The sequence below is a fragment of the Sesamum indicum genome, linkage group LG2 (genome assembly GCF_026168435.1).
Source record: "Sesamum indicum cultivar Baizhima isolate 11 linkage group LG2, ASM2616843v1, whole genome shotgun sequence".
Taxonomy (NCBI): domain Eukaryota; kingdom Viridiplantae; phylum Streptophyta; class Magnoliopsida; order Lamiales; family Pedaliaceae; genus Sesamum; species Sesamum indicum.
In genome coordinates, this window is record NC_142658.1 from 466,874 (window position 1) to 486,474 (window position 19,601).

At 34.3% G+C, this 19,601-nt stretch overlaps 4 protein-coding genes across 7 annotated transcripts; 2 read left to right on the forward strand and 2 right to left on the reverse strand.

The window, feature by feature from the left end:
* Nucleotides 1-1,074: 1,074 nt before the first annotated feature.
* LOC105177512 (elongation factor 1-gamma 3) lies at nucleotides 1,075-4,296 on the reverse strand. Its single transcript, XM_088877465.1, has 8 exons — nucleotides 4,160-4,296; nucleotides 3,956-4,008; nucleotides 3,287-3,433; nucleotides 3,143-3,203; nucleotides 3,011-3,063; nucleotides 2,781-2,882; nucleotides 2,160-2,664; nucleotides 1,075-1,662 (listed from the first exon to the last, which is right to left on the reverse strand). The coding sequence occupies exons 2-8, from the start codon at nucleotides 3,962-3,964 to the stop codon at nucleotides 1,283-1,285; spliced, it is 1,257 nt and encodes a 418-aa protein (XP_088733591.1). The 5' UTR covers nucleotides 3,965-4,008; nucleotides 4,160-4,296; the 3' UTR covers nucleotides 1,075-1,282.
* A 2,139-nt stretch (nucleotides 4,297-6,435) lies between these two features.
* Nucleotides 6,436-8,291, forward strand: LOC105175289 (uncharacterized). The gene is made up of 2 exons (XM_011097681.3): nucleotides 6,436-6,717; nucleotides 7,798-8,291. Exons 1-2 carry the CDS (start codon nucleotides 6,639-6,641, stop codon nucleotides 8,043-8,045), a joined length of 327 nt encoding a protein of 108 aa, XP_011095983.1. The 5' UTR covers nucleotides 6,436-6,638; the 3' UTR covers nucleotides 8,046-8,291.
* A 2,574-nt stretch (nucleotides 8,292-10,865) lies between these two features.
* Nucleotides 10,866-15,647, forward strand: STK (K-box region and MADS-box transcription factor family protein). Of its 4 annotated transcripts, none has more exons than XM_011097708.3 (9): nucleotides 10,866-11,027; nucleotides 12,054-12,244; nucleotides 14,056-14,137; nucleotides 14,259-14,320; nucleotides 14,485-14,584; nucleotides 14,866-14,907; nucleotides 15,033-15,074; nucleotides 15,160-15,314; nucleotides 15,414-15,647. In XM_011097708.3, the coding sequence occupies exons 2-9, from the start codon at nucleotides 12,063-12,065 to the stop codon at nucleotides 15,415-15,417; spliced, it is 669 nt and encodes a 222-aa protein (XP_011096010.1). In that variant the 5' UTR covers nucleotides 10,866-11,027; nucleotides 12,054-12,062; the 3' UTR covers nucleotides 15,418-15,647. The 4 variants fall into 4 exon arrangements, with proteins under 4 accessions (XP_011096010.1, XP_011095997.2, XP_011096026.1 ...); XM_011097695.3 differs by lacking the exon at nucleotides 10,866-11,027 and adding an exon at nucleotides 11,034-11,109; XM_011097724.3 differs by lacking the exon at nucleotides 10,866-11,027 and adding an exon at nucleotides 11,141-11,251.
* Nucleotides 15,648-15,846: 199 nt separating this feature from the next.
* LOC105175321 (immune-associated nucleotide-binding protein 9) lies at nucleotides 15,847-18,652 on the reverse strand. The gene is made up of 6 exons (XM_011097736.3): nucleotides 18,427-18,652; nucleotides 17,512-17,752; nucleotides 17,064-17,341; nucleotides 16,710-16,874; nucleotides 16,483-16,617; nucleotides 15,847-16,226 (listed from the first exon to the last, which is right to left on the reverse strand). The coding sequence occupies exons 2-6, from the start codon at nucleotides 17,732-17,734 to the stop codon at nucleotides 16,014-16,016; spliced, it is 1,014 nt and encodes a 337-aa protein (XP_011096038.1). The 5' UTR covers nucleotides 17,735-17,752; nucleotides 18,427-18,652; the 3' UTR covers nucleotides 15,847-16,013.
* Nucleotides 18,653-19,601: the final 949 nt, after the last annotated feature.

The window sequence follows — 19,601 nt, forward strand, 5'->3', positions numbered from 1 at the left end:
TTTGTACGTTTTTGGTAATTTGCACCTTTCAAATACCAAATTCTTGACGATTTGCACCCCTAATCAATTCCGATGTGAGAAATTCAAATGAAAAATTCGGTTGGGGGGGGGGGGGGGGGGGGCGGTTTTGCATGTTTAACAAATATGTGGGTGGAAAAATTAGAGTTACCGTATATAATTTCGCTGACCTCCTACTGTACTCTTTAAATCTTTTATTCCAATCTCGGGTACTTGCAGATTTCTATCCAATTCTCTTCCATAAAATTAACCCGTTGAGCTGAAAGTGAAAGTCTATAATATTGAACTTTGTGAATGAGCCATAGTAGGAATATTGAAACCATTCAGTGACAATATATCTGTCTATAGAGAAAAGCTGGCATTTTCAGCAACTGCATCAACAGTGGGTTTCCAGGCCTCAACTTGTATATGTACTGGTGTTTTTCCATACCTTGAACAGCACAGCACAGGGGAACACCACCTGAGTTAGAAGTACTGAGTTTCTCACTCTCAACTCTCAAATATTGTACGTAGATATTTGCAGCGTGTTCAAATTCAAGCCTACAAAATTAAAGACAATTTTACAAGAAAAGGACACGAGCGATTTTTACGAAACCAATAATTTTATCAATGGTGTTTTTTATTTAGTTAAAAAACTGCAAAAATTCCAATATGTAGAATCAAAAAATAAGACTTGCAGCTCATAACAAAATCAGAATCGCAGACAAGAACTTATTATTTTGAAATAGGAGTGGGTCACCTTTCCATACCACCGCCACTTCATTTTTGTTTTTAGCACCTGGTAAATGACCTTCGTTTACATTTCAAGGATGACAATCTACTCAGCATCAACAGAGATATCAGACATCGAACCTCAAGAGTGCTGACTTATCAAAATCCCAAAAACAATAACGACAACACCTCAAGAGCTGACTTATCAAAATGCCAATAATGACAATGACAATGATAATGATAAAACCATAAAGCGCTTCAGCACCCAAAGAAAATGAGCGACAGAGACTAAGACGAGCATGCCCAAGTTACCCCTTAATCTAAAAACATTTTGGAGTCGGGATATAACAGGACACTAATGCATACCAACTCATAATAAATTAAAAAGAAAAAAGTTACAAAATTAAGATGCAGGTTTGTTAATCTGAAGAAATTTGAGCTGAACAAAATCAAGGATAGTATAGAATGTAGCAAGACAAAATGAAGATAGGCTACACCAGCGAACTGCTACAGGTGACCATAGATAGAAGAAATGCAAGTCCATGTATCTTCTTCACTTGAAGCACTTGGCATCCAACAAAGCCTCGCCCTCAAACGGCTCAGCATCTTCAATCATCTGATTGACACGCTCCTTTTGAGCTTCATCGTTGACATCCACCTTCTTCCACTCGTACAGTTCCATGTCGTAACACTCATCTAGAACAAATTGAGGAATTTCTGTCCCTCGGAAGAGCCACAATCCCTTCACCTTATATGGAGCCTCTGAACCAATAATCAACATCTTTCCAAAGGCATACTTGCGTGCCAAATCCATTCGCTGCAGAAAACCACTCACCTTGTTCAAAGTGACAAACGACACTGTGTTTTCATCATTGTATTTGTAGTCGCAGAACCAAAGAGAGTATCCTTCTGGATCATACATGTCCCAGAAACCTGCAAACAATACACACCATGAGCCTCATAGGAAAATATCATAATAATCAATTTTACCCTAATTAAAGTAAACACCTGCCCATGCGACAGTAACTCTATAACAAAATATAGGCCATTTGAGGATTTTTCAGGTCTCCATTTTTTCATCTGAGGTCACTCCTCCAAAGCGTTTAACATGCAAATACACTATAAATAGCATAAAATAGTAATGGTAGAAAGCCCCAAATCAATCTAATAGTTGCAGTAAGGGTATCACCATTGAACCAGAAAGGAAGCCCAGAAAAAAGAAAAAAAAAAGACAAGGCAATGACAACCAGCAACTCTGAATTGGTGAAAGAATCAGTTCATATCATGCTCCTTCAGAATCAAATAGTTCTTCCAGACATCCAAAGAAGAGGAGAGCGAAAAAAATTGGGGCATACATATGTTCCAAAAGGATTCATCAATACGAGCAATTTCAAAAAGCATCTGATCAGAAGCAGATTATACCAAAGTACCTTTGATAGCAACCTCGCGGAAGTTGGTCTTGGTGTTAGAGTAAAGCCTCTTCCATTCATCTAGAATCATCTTACTTGGAGGCAAAAGATCCAACGGATTCTTTGCCTTTGGTTTAGGTGCTTCTTCGTCCTCTACTACTTCTTTGGGCTTAACTTCTTCTTTCTTAACCTCCTTCTTTGGTTCCTCCTTCTTAGGTTTTGCAGATTCTTTTGGCTGTGCTGGTTTCTTGGACGCAACAGGTGGAATAGATTCTGCTTGTGTAACATCACCCCATATCTTCTTGAAATTTGGCTGATTAATTAAGGTCCAAACATACCTCTCCACATGTGGAAATTCTGAGGTGAAGCTCTTGGTCATGATTGTCTTAAATCCATAAGCCAGGTTGCAAACCATAACAATGTCAGCAAGCGTAACACCATGTCCAACCAAGTAGGTGTTAGAGGCAAGATGGGTGTTCAAAGCTCCCAGAGCTCTCTTAAGTGAAGCAATTGCAGCCTCCTCAGCCTGTACACAAGGGAGAATAGAATTTCTTTTTTAAGTAATACTCGCGAACATTTCTGAAAGCAACCAAATTAGGATAAGCATATGGATTCAGAATGACTGCAACAAGTTTAACATACCGGCGGCAGATATACACGATAACCAAGTCGTGGATATAACCAGTTACCAAGACTCACATCAATCTCGGTAGCAGAAAAATCAATCCATTGCTCGATTTGGCCCTGTAATATCCGACAACCAAATAAGAGGTGGGCTAAATGAGAATACTCAATAAAACTTGTGGATCATGAATCAAAGATCAGTAAAACACAAGTAATTCCAACAGTAAAAGCCAAACAATGATGCTTACATATTCAATCAAGGAAGAGCCATACAAAGTGCCATCAGGATTCAATCGAGCCACTGCATAAAACAAGCAAGAGACACATCAGATCAAGTTATATTACAGCAACAACACAAACTTATCTGGAAGTTGTTTTACCATAGCGTGCAATCGCATTGCTTTCGAATATCGGGCCATCAGGTGTTTCAAGCACAGGAATCTGCATGGTGAAATACAGACTCAGGAATGCAGCAAAGATTTTGCATAATTAGGACAAAAAGTTCTCTAATTATTACTTCATACCTTTCCAATAGGATTCATCTTGATGAACTCCGGGGTCTTATTCGATACACCCATCTCAAAATTCTTTACCAACTCAACCTTAACACCGCTATATTCTGCTGCAACTAGTGCCTTGTACGCATTTTTGTTTGGAGAGGAATGCAAAACCTGAATAGAAGACCAAATAAGGTCAATAACCTGGAAAAACCCAAATCACTGCAAAAAACCTGGTAGTCTAAATTTGTCAGACTTTGCTGACTATCCAATATTTTAACTCATCGAACAACATGCTTGTCATAGAACAAAAAAGAAGAGGAAAAGAGGATCGGCCAGAAGTACAATTTCTGGCGAACGCCACACAACAAAGAACTAAAACAGGGACTCTGCATGAAGCCCTTATTGACTTATTCTCTTAAACAAAAAAAAAAATCTTTCAACACTATGAGAAAAGAAAATTCAACACTTCAATCCAAGTTAAGAGGGAAATAACGAAAAAGGAAAATGTGAGCACCAGAGGCACACCATCAATGCAATTTCTAACAAGGCCCACTACAAGTACAAAATCTAATTTACAACTACATAAATAACCGATTAAATTATATTATTTACTCAAAAACAAAGAACAGATCCGCCACTAACATAGCAAAAATTTGTAGGAAAAAACAATAACAGGAAATAGGGTACACTCACCAGAGCCATGGCTTGACAAGATCAAATTGTTCACTCTCTCAATCCACAGAAATCTGAAAATTCAAAAATAAGAAACAAGTAGTATCAATCATCAGAAAATAAACAGAATTGCAGGCTGAAAAGGGCCCTAAAATTTCTAGAAAAAGTTGAGCAAAATCACAGATCAAAAGGGTTTTGAGGGAAGAATGAGGAGAAAGGGTTTACCAGGAAGCCGTGTGCTGCAGAGGCTGATGGGAAAGGATAGTGAAGGGTATACGAGAGAAAGAGGAGGTTTTAGGGTTTCTTGTGGTGGATATATAGTTTGATTGTATAGCGGTAGTGCAGGGGTACCTATTTGAGTGGGAGAATATGCCGAATTCTTTTACTTCCTGCACCAACCCTCAAGGGCAATTCAGTGAATTACCAACCACAACACTTTTTCTCAAAAAAAACATATGAGAGAAAGAGGGAATTACAAGATATTGTATAGAAAAAAAAGGGGTTAACTGCACTTTGTCACTTATCTTCTATAATTAATTTAAATAATATATTTTTAATTTAGAGGATATCTTTTTTAATATTTATATTTTAAATTTAATTGGAAAAACTATATATTAATTATAATAAATTTAAATTTTTATTATATTTTATATACTTAAAGTTAAGTAATGATTGAGTCGAGTGTAATAAATACGCAAATGAATTTCATGTAAATTCACTTTTGAAAATAAAATAATAGATTAATATATAATAAATAAACAACAAATGTAATATCCCAATAGCTTTTATATACTTTTGAAAATAATTTGACGGCGTAAATGCTTAACTAAAAGTTAGCAAATAATGAATAAATAGATTTTGTCATATTTTTTCTAAAAAAACATATATGTAATTGCTCTTTCTTATCTAAAATTTGAAATAGTTAATTACCAAACTAATAAAATATTTTACATGAAATGTTATTGTGTACTTATTATATTCATTCGTTTCTTAATCTTAAGTTTGTACAATATAATAAATTTTGACATATTTAACTTATTAATTATAATTTAACTTGTTGTAGTTAAAATATTTGTTTTACAATTAAGAAAAGTTTAATTAAATTTAAAATGCAAAATGTTAAACAATGAATTCTTTGAACTCCAAATATATATATATATATATATATATATATAATGTATAAAGACATTCAAATATAGAAAAGTAAGATATTGATTATGCATTAAGAAGGTCCGCTCATGATACTAATTACTATTTGGGTGGAATAAACGGATTCAATTATTCAATTCAAATAGTCTTAATAAACATGATACAACTATCATAACTTTTTTTTTATTTCGTCTTATGCGTGCAATAAACGCACGGATCTAATGAATTTGAACAATCGTTCGATACTTGGGTAGAAACTAATGTAAATCCTAAAGAAAAACTCACAAAAAAAGCGTTAGCACTCTTATACTCAAGTTATTATTGGATTTGAGATTGAATAAAGCCAATAAGCAAATAAATATGATTGAAAATCGTGATATGGTGAATAAATTAAATGAAGAGTGTAAGAAAACTGATAATATACTTACATAGAGCTTAAGAAATAGTTTAGAGAATAAGTGTTTAGAGAGTGAGAAGGACGTGATAGGGATGTATAGAGAGTGAGAAAAGTATATAGAGGAGTAAGCTTGTAATTATATGGGGAGTGCCCCCGTCCGCTGGTAGTGTATCCCACTTCCAATAATTTTGCGAAAATTAGTTGGGACAAGGAATAAATCAACCTTATCTGTAGTTAGGAGTACTCTAACAGGAGTCCTTATTGTTTTGGGAGACCATCATCTGTAAGGAGTCTGAGCCGCTAGGGAGGTCCTCATTGCTAAGGCTGATACGGTCCAAAGTAGCTGTTGACACTTAGGTTGATGATGTGTTACATAGAAGAGTGAGCTGCCACATGTGTGGGCCTCTGGGACCAAATGTTTAGCAAGCTTTGATAATAGTTTGCGTCGGGGATGTCCTAGGCCTCCGAGTTGAGGGATATCTTGGACCTCCTCTCTTGCTCCTCGGCTTCTTGTTTTTTTCTTCTTTTTTGGATTGCTCAAACCTCTTTAGACCAGCCTGTTTTTATACATATTATTAAAATAACTCATGATATAAAATAAACGGGGTTGAAGAGAAAAAGAAAAAAAAGAATTTGAGAGAAAGGAAAAAAATGAAAATAATTACTTGTTATTTTATTTTTTAGATAGAGAGTGAACTTCAAGATACCTGCCCTACTCCTCACACTTAATAATACTGTATAGACGCAGTACGAAATTAGCTTTGAATTATTTGAACTAATTAAGGACTTAGGCCGAATTAAGTTGATAAATATATATTTTCAAAATTTAATAAAAAAATTGTTGCTAATATTAAATAAATAAATAATCGGGACATTTTATTGCTGAGATTAAAATTTAAAACATGAAGAACATAAAAATTTGAGAAAAGAATTTAAAAGAGGAATTTTGTGTTAGTGGGAAAAATGTAGGATTAACACAACACAAAACAGAGCAGTTCTTGGGAGTGGGAGGTCTAATCTAATCTATTCTTCTTCCTACCTCTTTCCAAACTGCAGCCCCTCAACGACTCAGCCCAGAAACAAATCTTGCGAGTTTTGGAAGTAAATATCGCGCACGCAAGAATTGACAGAGAAGAAGAGGAGAAAGAAGCATAAGCAATGAGTAGAATCACGAGTCGCACCTCTTTGCGATTCTTCTCCTGCCTTTTATCTTCATTTGCTCTTCTGCTAATTCCAGGTCTCGCCCTCTTCTCTTGATTTTCTTATCACCTTTGATTTCGGGTATCTAATTTGATATATCAAGATTTCCTTTTCTTGTTTGTTCTTTGGATTTGTCAGCAAAATTGTGTTGACATTTCTTATCCCGATTTAACATTACAACTGGTGATTTTAAGGTTAAATCTTTGATCCCCTTTACGGGCTCTGCTTTTTATGAATCCCGTACTAACAAGAATCTTGACTGTGGATTGATTTTGTTTTTATCACAACAGATGATAAAAGAAGGAAAATTGCAACTGTTTTTAAAAATTTTATCTTTTATTTCCTTATTGGTGATTTGGCTTATTGTGTATTATCAAGTTTTGGATTATGATTGCCTTAAAATTATCTGATCCGTGTTCTTAGGCAAGGGTTTGATTCTGAGTTGATGATTAAGTAATTGAAGATCGAGCAATAGGTAAAGCTTTGAGCTTTTGATGCAGGCTGTTTATAAACACTAAAAGCTTAGGTAGATATAGTATTCCTGACTGAGCTATTCAAATTCTTGTTGTAGTCAAACTTCAATAAGCTGAATCCTAGGTGAAGTTGAGCAGGAAATTTTTACTAACATTGCTATTTGGTGCTTAATCTTTGAGGGGCTTGCTTAGACATGTACTAGCTGAAAGACAATCTTGGGCTTGCTTTGACTCCGGGCGAGGCTCAAATACGCCTCAATTGGGTCGAGCCTGTGCAGATCCCTAGTTTCTTGAGCATGCTGCATTTAGATAGTATAAAATGTTCGATACCTTCCAGCGTGTTACATACAAATAGTTTATTTAAAATGTTTGAGATAGTAGAACATATCACCTATTATCTTTTCTTTTTGTTTATGTCTCCATCTACAGTTAGTAATTTCGGATAGCATCTGGATCTAAATTATTTTCTCAAGTAATGATAGTTGGAATCAAGATCTTCATGGTACGCAGCTTCTGAATTACAAGTTGTAGGTTGGGAGGGATTTTCAGATGCAGTTTTCCCATTGAAGATCTTTTACTTTTGTGTCTGAAATATGTTTTAATGTGCTAGGGGCAATTGTTGAATGTTTGTGTTGTCTATGTAGGATTGGCTGACAACTTATCCACATCAAGTTCTTCCAACGAGAACAAAGCTGCAAGTAAGAAGTCATCTAGAAGTTCCACTGGGTTGGAAATCCTTATTATATGCCTTGGGCTTTTAGCCGTGGGTGCATTCTCTGTGTTCCTGTTCAAGCTGTGGCAAAGAAAGAAGAGAGAAGAGCAACACGCACGCCTTCTAAAGCTCTTTGAACAAGATGATGAACTGGAGGTTGAACTTGGGATTCGGGATTGAGATTGGATATGGCTTCTCTGTTGACTGAGATATAAACGAGACGGAGGTGGGGTGCCACTCTTGACACTCCTTTTCTATACATGATCTAAGATTGTATCTTCTCCTCCTTTAGGTTATTTCCAAAGAATCACCTTGTTTATATATATAGTCTTCATTTAGACATTAGTATGCAGTAATTTGTTGGGTCCCCTGTGGTAATATTTGAAGTTGAACCAAATTACTCAGAAATGTTGCATTTTTGGTGAATTCTCTTGGGTTTTTGTTCTCTTGCGCAGGCATATTAGGAGAATGTTGTACGAGAATAAGAAGCTTTGTGTCTGCTGCTCTGCCATAACACAAACTAAACATAGTTTCTTGTAAACTGCAACATTTGTTATATGGATAATGCGATCATACAAATATACAACCCTCACATGCATTAAATCATGACCAAGTAGCTTATGATTTTGTGTTGATGTAACCATATTCTTATCGCAAATGGAGTGGATGTTGGTTTTGGGCCTATCCTTTGGGCTTCATGGTATAGACATAGAAAATAAAAAAATAGTTGTATTTGATAGGGTAGAAGAGATGGTGCATGGTTATTGACATAGAAAAGATATAAGGAAATCAAATATTGGATTCAGATTTTAGCAAGAGCTTCGAAGCATGTGAAAAAACATTAAAGTTGAAAGCGATGCGGTCAATAATAAATCAGATGAGTCCACATTACCAGTAGGATTTAGGATTTAGGACCACACAAGTCACTTTCAATTCCATTTAAGACCTTCCAACTTGGAATTAGGGTTTTTCATTGTGTTCTTCTTCAATTTCCAAGTCATGCCCAAAATTTGCACTTCCAAATTCATTTTCTTTGGCGATACATTGACAATATTAATTTATGATCAAACATTCTTTATTTGGAGGATGTATAATGTAGTTAGTCCGTATATATGTTTAATTATAGCCTATATTTGCAAATATTCTTAAATAAAAAAGAAACTATAATTACGTACCAAGGGAATTCTAAATAGTGAAGAATTCAAGTAATGATGAAAAAGGTGTTTTTTCTAATGTGATTAATCTTATCATCATCACTTCATCGTCATCATGATGATCATATCTTTATTTGATACACTACTGTTCATGTTCATGTCACACCCAAATACCCAAGTTATTACAAACTTAATTAAGTAATTAATTATAGGTAAAGCGGGCGAGGTAGGCACAGATTAATTAATTTCTGATCGTAATTTACTAATTCAATATTTTGCTTAATTTTGATCAACTTGTACTATTTTTTGATTAATTCTAGAAAGATTTATATATATATAGAGAGAGAGATAGAGAGAGAGATAGAGAGCATGCAATGGTATATATATATATATATATATATGCATTAGTTTTGGTGATGATTGTTTTGAAACTAAAATTTGGTATGAATTAGTAGTTGATGATGCAATGGCAGCTCCAAATTAATAGGTAATTAGTAGTTAATGAGATGAGTAAATGGAGTTACTTAATATGCATTTGGATTGAAATGGATAGTTAATTACATCCCAAGTTCCAATTAATGTACGTACGTATATATAATAGTGGCTTCAACGTGGACTGCACCAACCCTCCATAACTGCTTCCAATATTCCCAACTCACAACTTTTTATCTAAATCCCATTTCATTCAACCAACATTTTTATATATTAATTATACGATAAATATATTATATTTATGATATAATTGATTCACATTCGATTAAAGTTACAATTTTTCATAAAAACTGTCTACATATATATATGTTGTATATATAGTTTGACCTTCCACAAGGGTTTATATATATATATATATATGATTAATTAATCTGATGGGTTAATATATATTGTAAATGTACTAAAATAAATAATTCTTTTAAAAAATTAATTGTCATTTTGTACCCTTAAAACATATGTATATACCCATATAAGTATTTTATGGCATTTATCATCAAGTTCAAAAAGGTACATACCGTTGATCAATTTTTAACATAAAAATGCATGCCCTTTTCTTTTTTTAATTAATTTACCTTCCTAAAGTGTATATATATATGTTTAAAATATCACAAACACCTTCTTAATTAAAACTACATTCAGTAATTGTGTGTTTTAATTTATTGTATGGTATAATTAAATATCAATTCAAAATTATAATTTTTATAAGATAATATTATAGAAATTCCAAGAATAATTACTCCAGAGAATTAAATTCTTGCAATTTTAAGAAATGAACCGAATTATGTATACACATACATATATTTGTACGGAAAATTACAATTTTAGCCATGTGTTGACAATTTTATTCTATAATTTTAAAAGTTTTATTATACATTGAGAACCAAAATGCTTGGAATTTAAAAATTCAGAAAAATGGACTATGATATATAATTTTGTAAATGACTTGAATTAGTTAATATATATTATGAATAATTAAACATGCAACTTCAATTAATATATATTACTTGATAGGAATTAATGAATTTTCCTTGAAGTTTATATTAATATATATATATTATTTTTGTAACATGTTGAGAGTTGAGGGGCATATAGAGGTAAAGGCAATATTTGAAGGGAGGAAAGTGGAATTAACAGTTTTTGCGAATGGAAAAAGGCAAACTCCATTGCAGTTTTTGGTGAGCATACTCACTGCAGAGCTGCTAATAATCAGTATCCCACAACATCACGCTTGGTTCATATATGGAAAGCATGTCGTTGTCTTTGCCAGCTCTCTCTCTCTCTCTCACACACACACACAGAATATGTACATACAACAAAGACGTACGTATATGCCAACCTATGAGCTAAAGCTAGGCATATACAAAGAAAGAAACAAGTATATGTAAGGGGGGCTATGATGATTCATTGAAGAACCTGAGTTAAAGGGCAAGTTTGAAGGGATTGTTGGGAATTCGTGTAAGCTTTCGGCAAAGCATTCTACTCACCGGAAAATAGCAATATTTTCCGAAGAAGCCAGGTTTGTGTGTCATACAGATGACGATCATCTTATGGGAAACACATCAAATACAAAAAACAAAAGGAAAGAGAAACAATATCATGTAGAAGAATCGCTAGCTATTACCTCCTTTTGTTATTCTGCAATTCAATTTATTTTTCTCTCCATGCATTTGGGCACACTTCCAAATGTTTTCTTTCCTACTTTTTGCAAAATTATTTGTTTGAGTTCTTGATCAAAGTGTGGTAGATCTGCTGCTATGACTCACCAATTCTTGTTTTCTTGTAGATTTCTTTTTTTCTGTTTCATGGGTTTTTTTTTTTTCTTTTGTTTTTCTTTGTCCGATGAGATGATGACCCTTTCTCTCAACAACTAAAATCCTTCAATGTTCAACTCTTTAATTATGATGAAATCATATTTGTTGTTGTTACATATTACAGCTAAACATGTTGAAGGAAATCCTTAAGAATCTTGATGTATTTCCTTCCATGGTTTTCAGTTTCCTGCCTGTTTTTCTCCAATTACTCCCTTCTTCTACAGAAAGAGTTTCTTGTTTCTGTGCTTTCTTACAGCATCCTATACATGAAAGACAAACGGGAGTCATAATAAGTTTCTCGAAATTTTATCCTTTAGCAACACCCTCCATTTCCACTGTATTTTGTGTTTGAACACAAATCTGGTTTCTCTTCATACATCTTTGATCTTTTCCGGCCATGTAAGTGATTTTCATGAGGAGCTGCTCTCAATTAAATCTGAAATTTTCAAGTAGAAAACCATTTCATTTGCCTCTTGTACAAGCTGTTCTTCTTCCCATGATGCCACTAATTAAAGAATTATAAATTGCATCCTTTTATATATGCTAAAGACAAGATCTAGTAATTATTTTTATTTCCCTGATTAATATTCCAGTACTTGATTTAGTTATTTTGGTTCACTTCAAAACTGATCATGTATGTCTCTGGGAATTTATTTCATACAACAAATTTTATTTAAGATGTCAGCATTTTACTAGAAATATTGTTGTGAATGACAACGTCCGTCTACTAGGGTTCCAAAATGGGAAGGGGAAAGATTGAGATCAAGAGGATTGAGAACAACACCAACCGACAGGTTACATTCTGCAAGCGAAGAAATGGGCTGTTGAAGAAAGCTTATGAACTCTCAGTTCTCTGTGATGCTGAAGTTGCACTAATTGTGTTCTCCAGCCGTGGCCGCGTCTACGAGTATGCCAACAATAAGTAATTCTCACTACTCCATTATTAATTAATTCTTGCAGAATTGCCCTTGAATTAACTCATCAATCTTTGTTGAATGAAATTTATAATTAACTTCAAAGAAAGTAAGCACATATATTTTGGGATTAAACAAGATTATATAAGTTTGTTATTACCTATTATATAAATGAATCATATTTATTAACTAAACTTAAGGTTCATCATCCAAAAGCATATCTGCCATATCACAGACACAATAATCTAAAACAGCAGTGGGAAAGATGAGGACTTGTGATGCTTTCACATTTATGTTGTTTGGGACTGGCAGTTTATTTTGATATGTGGATTTCCAATGTTATCCAATTCCAGCATTACAAAGCTCCTCAATCTTTTGTTCATGTTTTCCAACAGAAAGTGTGTCCAGCAATATAAATATATCATCAATTAATGTTGTGTTTCACGATAAAGGTTTTCATGACAATCATATATATGTCTGATTGCTTTGTTTCTCTGTCCACTTTTCATACAAAAGGAGACAAAAACTATTTTGCATTACAAAGGAAATAAAGGAGACAGAAACTAAACTCATGTACTGTACCTCAAATCTTTTTAGGGTTTCCATTTCACTTGTCCATATGGTCACGGACCAAAAATATATCAAAACTTGAGGGGCAGCACTTCATTGCATGCATACATATAATTAACTCCCTTATATTACAAACTGATGAAGCATTTCTTTTTCTTGCTTAAAATCCTAAAAAATAAAAATGTTAATTATATATATATGTGTGTGTGTGTCTGTGTGGAGGACAGAAAAGATTAGTAGATTGCTTTGCAGAAAGTGGCACTTAATGTATAAGAGGTTGGCTTTGCATGAGGAGAAAGGAAACGTCATTTCATTTTTTTTTATGATTGGCTTATCACCAAATTAGACTCCCATTACAGAAACACTAACCAAACATTAATTTAATCAAATGTCTATATCTTTCTTCTTCTTCTTTTACTGTGCTACAAAGAAACACATATGTGGTCTAATCTGAGAGAACTCTACTCAGTGCTGCTTTAAGGAACAGGCCCTCATAGTCAGCCAACTTACATCAGCTGGAAATATTCATTTCCTATGGTTTCCTTTTCTAGCTTTCAAGTGGAAGTTAAAACATTGGTTTCTAAGACTAGAACATGCATGCAAAGAAGTTAAGGGAAAAAATAAAGAACAACATACTTTTGGTCTATCTGATGAAAAAAGGAACCAAGGTAAGTTTTTGGTCAATCTTAAACTTAGTTTCTTGGTTTGTTTTTTTCTAGATCAGTTTTTCTGCCCGTTTGTGTATATATATATTTATTATGCTGCTGCAGTATGAGGTGTTGATGGAACTATTGAAGCCTTTAAGGAAGGTTATTGTGCTCTCTCACTTCAACATGTCACCTTTCATGGGATTTCTTTTTGTCTTTTCAGCATTTGCATGGTTTCTTCGTAGGTTTTTATCAAATCATTTGACGTTGTGGTCAATTATGGTTTTCAAATCAAATACCCCTTTAAACATATATATGTTGTGTCTAGGGCCAGCTCCAGGCCACTTTCTACGTCAACTGTCAACTCTCTCTTTTTTACCTTTGCTTTTTAGAAATTTAATCTGTCCGAACAAAGTCAAATGGGAAGATTATGTTTGTCTCCTTTGTAGTAACTTATTATATATGATTTTCTTTTTATTTTTTTTGCCTTTTCTTTTATTGTCATTTGATACGTAATGTATGAGCTGTGTATTTGAAGTTAATTTCGGTGCATCTAATTACATATACTGAACGTATATATTTGCAATATTCTGTGTACGCAGCATTAGATCAACTATTGATAGGTACAAGAAAGCAACTGCAGATAGTTCAAATGCATACACTACTCAAGAGATCAACGCTCAAGTAAGTCAATTATCAAATTGTTTGCGGGAATTTAGCTAAAACAACAAAAATGACATGATTGTGAGAGCAAATTAAGCCATGCAAATTTTTTATGTCGTATATTTTGATTCAATGAATGCAGTTTTATCAACAAGAGTCCAAGAAGCTGCGTCAGCAAATACAGATGCTCCAGAGCTCCAACAGGTAATTATTTGAAGAGAGCAAGCTTGCATATGCATATTATATGTTGTAACGCGAAAAACAATGATCAAAGAAAGGGAAGAACCTTTTCTGAGAAATCAAATTAGTGAAGATCATGATATATATTCTCCACAAGTAATTAAGTATTTATATATACTCTTGCACAGGCATCTTATGGGTGAAAGCTTGGGCTCTTTAAATGTGAAAGAGTTGAAGCAGCTCGAGAGTAGGCTTGAAAGAGGCATCACAAGAATTAGGGGGAAGAAGGTAATTAATTAATACCCATATTCTCATCAATTGAAATTAGAACAATCATGTTGAAACCTGCAATTGCAACCTTGCCACAGTAGGAAGTTTCATGAACAAAGTCCAAGTACAAAAAGATATAATGATTGATGTGTGAACCTGACAAGTGGTGTGTGACAATAAGGTTCATCTTTGATTCTAATTATATATAGGACGATTATGATACATATGTTTGTCAGTTGAAGTTGGTGTACCATTTATATATTCGTGCTCATATACACAACTCTTGTTTCCTGGAACAGCATGAACTGATACTTGCTGAAACTGAGAATCTGCAGAAGAGGGTAAATTTTTCTCAAACTTGTTTCAACTATTATTGTTGCTGAATTAGCAGAACAGTGATATGTATTTTCTTTAACTTACTAATTGATGACCCTAAGTCTTGCCGAAACATGTCTTTTCCCAATAGGAAATTCAGCTGGAGCAGGAAAATGCCTGCCTTAGAGCAAAGGTAATCTGAATAAATAATCCCATTAACATGGGTATTATTATTATTATGTTGAAGTATATAAAAAAAACATTGTGAGTACTTTCAGATACAAGAAAACGAGAAGCTTCAACAACTTAGCATGATGCCTTCTGGACAAGACTTTGCATTCCAGGCTTATCTTGCTCGCAATGTGCTCCAACTGAACATGATGGAGAATGTTACTGCCTATCCTGTTCCCGACAAGAAGACTCTTCATCTCGGGTATATATATATATATATATATACAAATTACTTCAATAATATTTACAGCATCTGTATGATGAATCCATTTTTGTAATTGTCTTAATATTCTTGACACAGGTAACTATAATCAGTGTCTCTGGAGATTCATGGGAGTCGGAGATTGACAAGTCCTGAATAACTTATAAGTATTTGTTTCTATCTAATAGGGCATTGTGGCTTTTAAGACATGAATCCACTGTTTTAATGTGTTTGTGTTTAATTTGCTACTCTTTCTTATCACGTACGTGTTATCCATGAATGCTTCCTGGCATCATACTTTATCTCAAGTAACATTTAATTTTGATGTTTTCAGGTCTGATGGTTCGTAGAAACTTAGCTAGTTTTGCTCTTGCGAACTCTAAGAACATTGTGCAGCCTACCATCTAGATTTTAATCATGTTGTTTCTGAATGAGAAGGAATTCTATGTTTTTTTTCTCCTTTATTAACTTGATGGAATTCAAAGGACAACTCCAAACAAATTCCCAATATGCAACTCATGGAAGCTACACATTCAGCGTCAAACAAAAACTTAACCACAAAGCCATAATTTCAGTACCCTTCGTCTCAATAGGGTGAATGCAAAAGGACAGAAGTTGCAAATGCAAGCATTCTCGATTTTGTGAGTAGATCCGTAGGGGAGGGAAAAAAAACTATACATGATGATGCTTAATTTTGGTTTACAAAATAACACATCTGCCACTTTCAGCTTGCTTCCGGAGCTGCTCAGTCTCCCTCTGAGCTCTCTCCAAATGCTCCCTGAGCTTCCGTATTTCATCATCTGATTTCATTTGAGCAGCTTGTGCCATAGATTCTGCCTTGAGTCGAGCAGCCTGCTCTTCCGCCAATTGTTGTTCAAGCCTATGAGTAGTCTCCTTGAGCTTCGATTCAACCTGTAAACAACATTATCCACAGATGTGAAACTGTTTAAATAGGTTGCAAAGCCAAGTTTAATATACTGCGTGACTGTTCCATGTTATAGACAATTAACATTCAGCATCAGCTGCTGGTTCGTTTAATATACTGCGTGACTGTTCCATGTTATAGACAATTAACATTCATCATCTGCTGCTGGTTAGTTTCATGTCAAGCAGGAAAAAGAAATTGGATATAGTAGAATGAGCAGGCAGGTCAGGTGACCATGTATACCATCTCAGTTATTCTCTTAAGCTGCTCTTCGTACGACTTATTGAATTGCTCCGTCAATTCGGATATCTCCTGTTTGGAGTATCCCTCCAAGGAATTAACCTCAGCAGTTTGATCACGCAGTTTCAGTGCTCCCGCCTGTTTAAGAACAAAAGAGGCATTATAAACTTCAATTTCACCATTAACATCTTCCAGGGACTACAACAAAGTGGTGTGAAAAAGACACTCACCTTCAGTTCAAAAAATAGCTCATCTGTATATGGTTTCCCACCATTGTTATCTACAACAGCATTGACAAGGGAAAGAAGTTCCTTCAGTTGTTCAGCTTTCTTGAGTTCATCCTTTGTCTTGTTATCAAAAAGAACATATCTGTTGCCACACATTCTCAGAGTTTCCTGTTCAATGACCAGAAAAATTGGGAAAGGACCTTAATCACTGAGGAAGAAAGAAAAGATTGAAAACGAAAGTAGCCCAGCTTATTTGAGAAGTCATTGGAGAAACACGATCCAAAGTAAAGAATACAATCACATAGATCTTTCTGTCTTTCTCAATATACATGAATATCACAATTTGACATGCTCTACCTTCAAAGGCTCAGGGCAATCACGCCCCAAGTAATCATCTAGAGTCTCGTCATTTTCTTCAAGGTCATCACCACCAGTAAAAACCAGAATCATATAATCACCAATTTTGCTACCGAAAAATTCCCGCAAGCTCTCAACAGCAGCTTCTTCTTCTCGTGAAAAACGAGATCTAACTGAAAGGACCACAAGAACAGCATGGATACCATCCTTTGCCATAGTGATGCATTTAACAATTTCCTTCCCAATAAATTCAGGTTTTGCAGAAAAATCAAACAGCCCTGCAAATTGCAATTGTTTCTAGTGAGCACAAAGAATAAAAGGCATATGAAAGCTGGTTGGTCTATGGAATTTGCATCTTTGTGTATTTTCTTCAGAGATATTGTTCACATTTTATTACCTATATTCTACCTTTCTCTCATAAACAAAGAAATACCGAATAGCAGCAGACCTGGAGTGTCAATGACATTAAGAATCAAGCCGTCTTCTAATACAGTCGTCTGCAGCTCACAAGTACTAGTAACACCAGCTGAGCTAGATATTGACTTGAATGACCTCCTCCGGAGGATACTATTGCCTGTTGCACTTTTCCCATTACCTGTCCGCCCAACCAAAACTACAGTACGAACAGGAGAGGCAAACTCCCAATCATCATAAATTGCACTTCCCCCCATCTTCAGGAATTAAATTATCTGCAGAAAAAGCAACGAACATATACATTGAATGATTCCCACTAATGCAAGTCAAAAGCTGAATAAACCAAATCAAAATGCTCCATCATATAGAAAACATAGAATCAAAGCACGAGGAACGTTTGGGTAACAGGAGAAGGTGTCATCAAAGAGTTCTGGTTTCTCTTCCCTATAATTATTGATCAAATCCTCAATGGGGCACCTTCCATTGAGTGTCTTGATTTTTTTATTCAGTATAAAGAAGCTTTCTTTGCTTAAGGAAAATTGTAGGTCCCATGTAGAATTGATCCGCAGCACACGCGACAAACAGTTGCATCTGCATATACACGTAGAATACAAGAACACAAAGAGTACAACATCCCAAACAGCAAAAACCCTTGTTCACCAAAAGGAGGAAAAACAAAACCTTGGACCTTAAATTACAACAAAATCACCCCAACATCAGAGGCAACAACATAAAATAGGCGCACTACACTAGTAAGATGAAATTATATGAGTTGAGAACAGTACATGGAAATGGAATCAAACCCTCTGCATCAAAAAAAGTAATCAATAAACCCAAAAAGGTATGGACATAAACACCAGAAAAGATAAGATGGTCATTATCATATAAACAGGAAAAGAAAACTGGAAAAATCAAAAAACAACAGAGCAAAGTGTTTCTTGAATCTAACCTTGGGTATCTGGGACTGGGAAGAATGGATGAAAAGACAAAACGCGGGAAGAAGAAGCGAGGCGGGAGAAAGAGAAAAGGGGAATAACTTGGTATGCAATCAAAGTATTTGTGGATGGATAGATTTGAGGGAGTCGGTGATATATACGTATCTGTATCCGTATCCGTAATCCGTTGATGTGGTGTGCGAGTGTACATACATGTATCCAGATTCCAGTGCTGTGTTTCTACTTTGTACTGCTCTCTGATACATAGCAATTATTGAAGTAATAATGACCTGGAACTGTTTTCAGCACTCAATCGTGGCCGTTGAAAGCAGCTCAAGATGAAAACTTCATCATACCTTGTGTTTTTTCATTTTTCATTTAATGCACACACCTAACGTATTCACACTTATACTCAAATTTGGCCTAAATTATACACTTTTGCTTGCTTTCTTTTTTTTTTTTTTTAATGATATTGTCGCGCTATTTTTTGAATATGACAAATATATTCTGAATTGGATAATTTTAAATATTAAATATAATTACTTTTTTCTTTATAAAAGTAACTCTATATTATTTTATATTTATTAGATACATATAAAAACAACTTAATTTATTAAAATATAAAATATAGGTTGAGATGGGGGCTGACACCTAACTCCTAATCTAGAAGTGTAGGCCGGAATGAGAATATGGTAGAATAGTAATACTAGTAGACTTATAGTAGTAGAGTTAGTGAATTTTTGCTTAAATTGAATTTGAGTAAATCAAATCAATTATAAAGTAAGTGAATCATATTTGTTTCGTGAGTTATCAATTTTTTTAAATTATATATTAATTAAATAATAAATATATTATATTTATTATATAATTAATTCAAATTTAAAAAAAACGTTAACCTTACCTATGTCTTATGTATACACACTTCCACGTATTTCCATTTTGAGGCGCAAATATTTATTCTTTCCATTAAAATATAATATAATAATAACAATTAATATGTTTCATGTGCGTAAATTCCGGGGTCTACGCAGCAGGCTTTGCAAGACTGATCACTGATGGGCCGCCCACGCCACGCCTCACATTTATTAGTGCCAAACAAAGATATGTATTTTATTGTGCAATTTAATATAATTAATCATATAATAAATATATTATATTTATTTAATTATTTTGATTCGATGGAAACTGA

Bases quoted from the DNA above. Each gene is read 5' to 3' on its own strand.
- LOC105175289 (XM_011097681.3), top strand. From the start codon at position 6,639: ATGAGTAGAATCACGAGTCGCACCTCTTTGCGATTCTTCTCCTGCCTT. The intron at 6,718-7,797 runs GTCTCGCCCTCT...TTGTCTATGTAG, and splicing joins TGCTCTTCTGCTAATTCCAG to GATTGGCTGACAACTTATCC.
- STK (XM_011097695.3), top strand. From the start codon at position 11,059: ATGGGAAACACATCAAATACAAAAAACAAAAGGAAAGAGAAACAATAT. The intron at 14,138-14,258 runs GTAAGTCAATTA...CAATGAATGCAG, and splicing joins CTCAAGAGATCAACGCTCAA to TTTTATCAACAAGAGTCCAA. The intron at 14,321-14,484 runs GTAATTATTTGA...ACTCTTGCACAG, and splicing joins ATGCTCCAGAGCTCCAACAG to GCATCTTATGGGTGAAAGCT.
- LOC105175321 (XM_011097736.3), bottom strand. From the start codon at position 17,734: ATGGGGGGAAGTGCAATTTATGATGATTGGGAGTTTGCCTCTCCTGTT. The intron at 16,875-17,063 runs GTAGAGCATGTC...GTCATTGAACAG, and splicing joins ATTGCCCTGAGCCTTTGAAG to GAAACTCTGAGAATGTGTGG. The intron at 16,227-16,482 runs GTATACATGGTC...TGTTGTTTACAG, and splicing joins TTAAGAGAATAACTGAGATG to GTTGAATCGAAGCTCAAGGA.
- LOC105177512 (XM_088877465.1), bottom strand. The intron at 2,665-2,780 runs GTATGTTAAACT...CCTTGTGTACAG, and splicing joins ATCGTGTATATCTGCCGCCG to GCTGAGGAGGCTGCAATTGC. The intron at 1,663-2,159 runs GTACTTTGGTAT...TATTGTTTGCAG, and splicing joins CCGCGAGGTTGCTATCAAAG to GTTTCTGGGACATGTATGAT.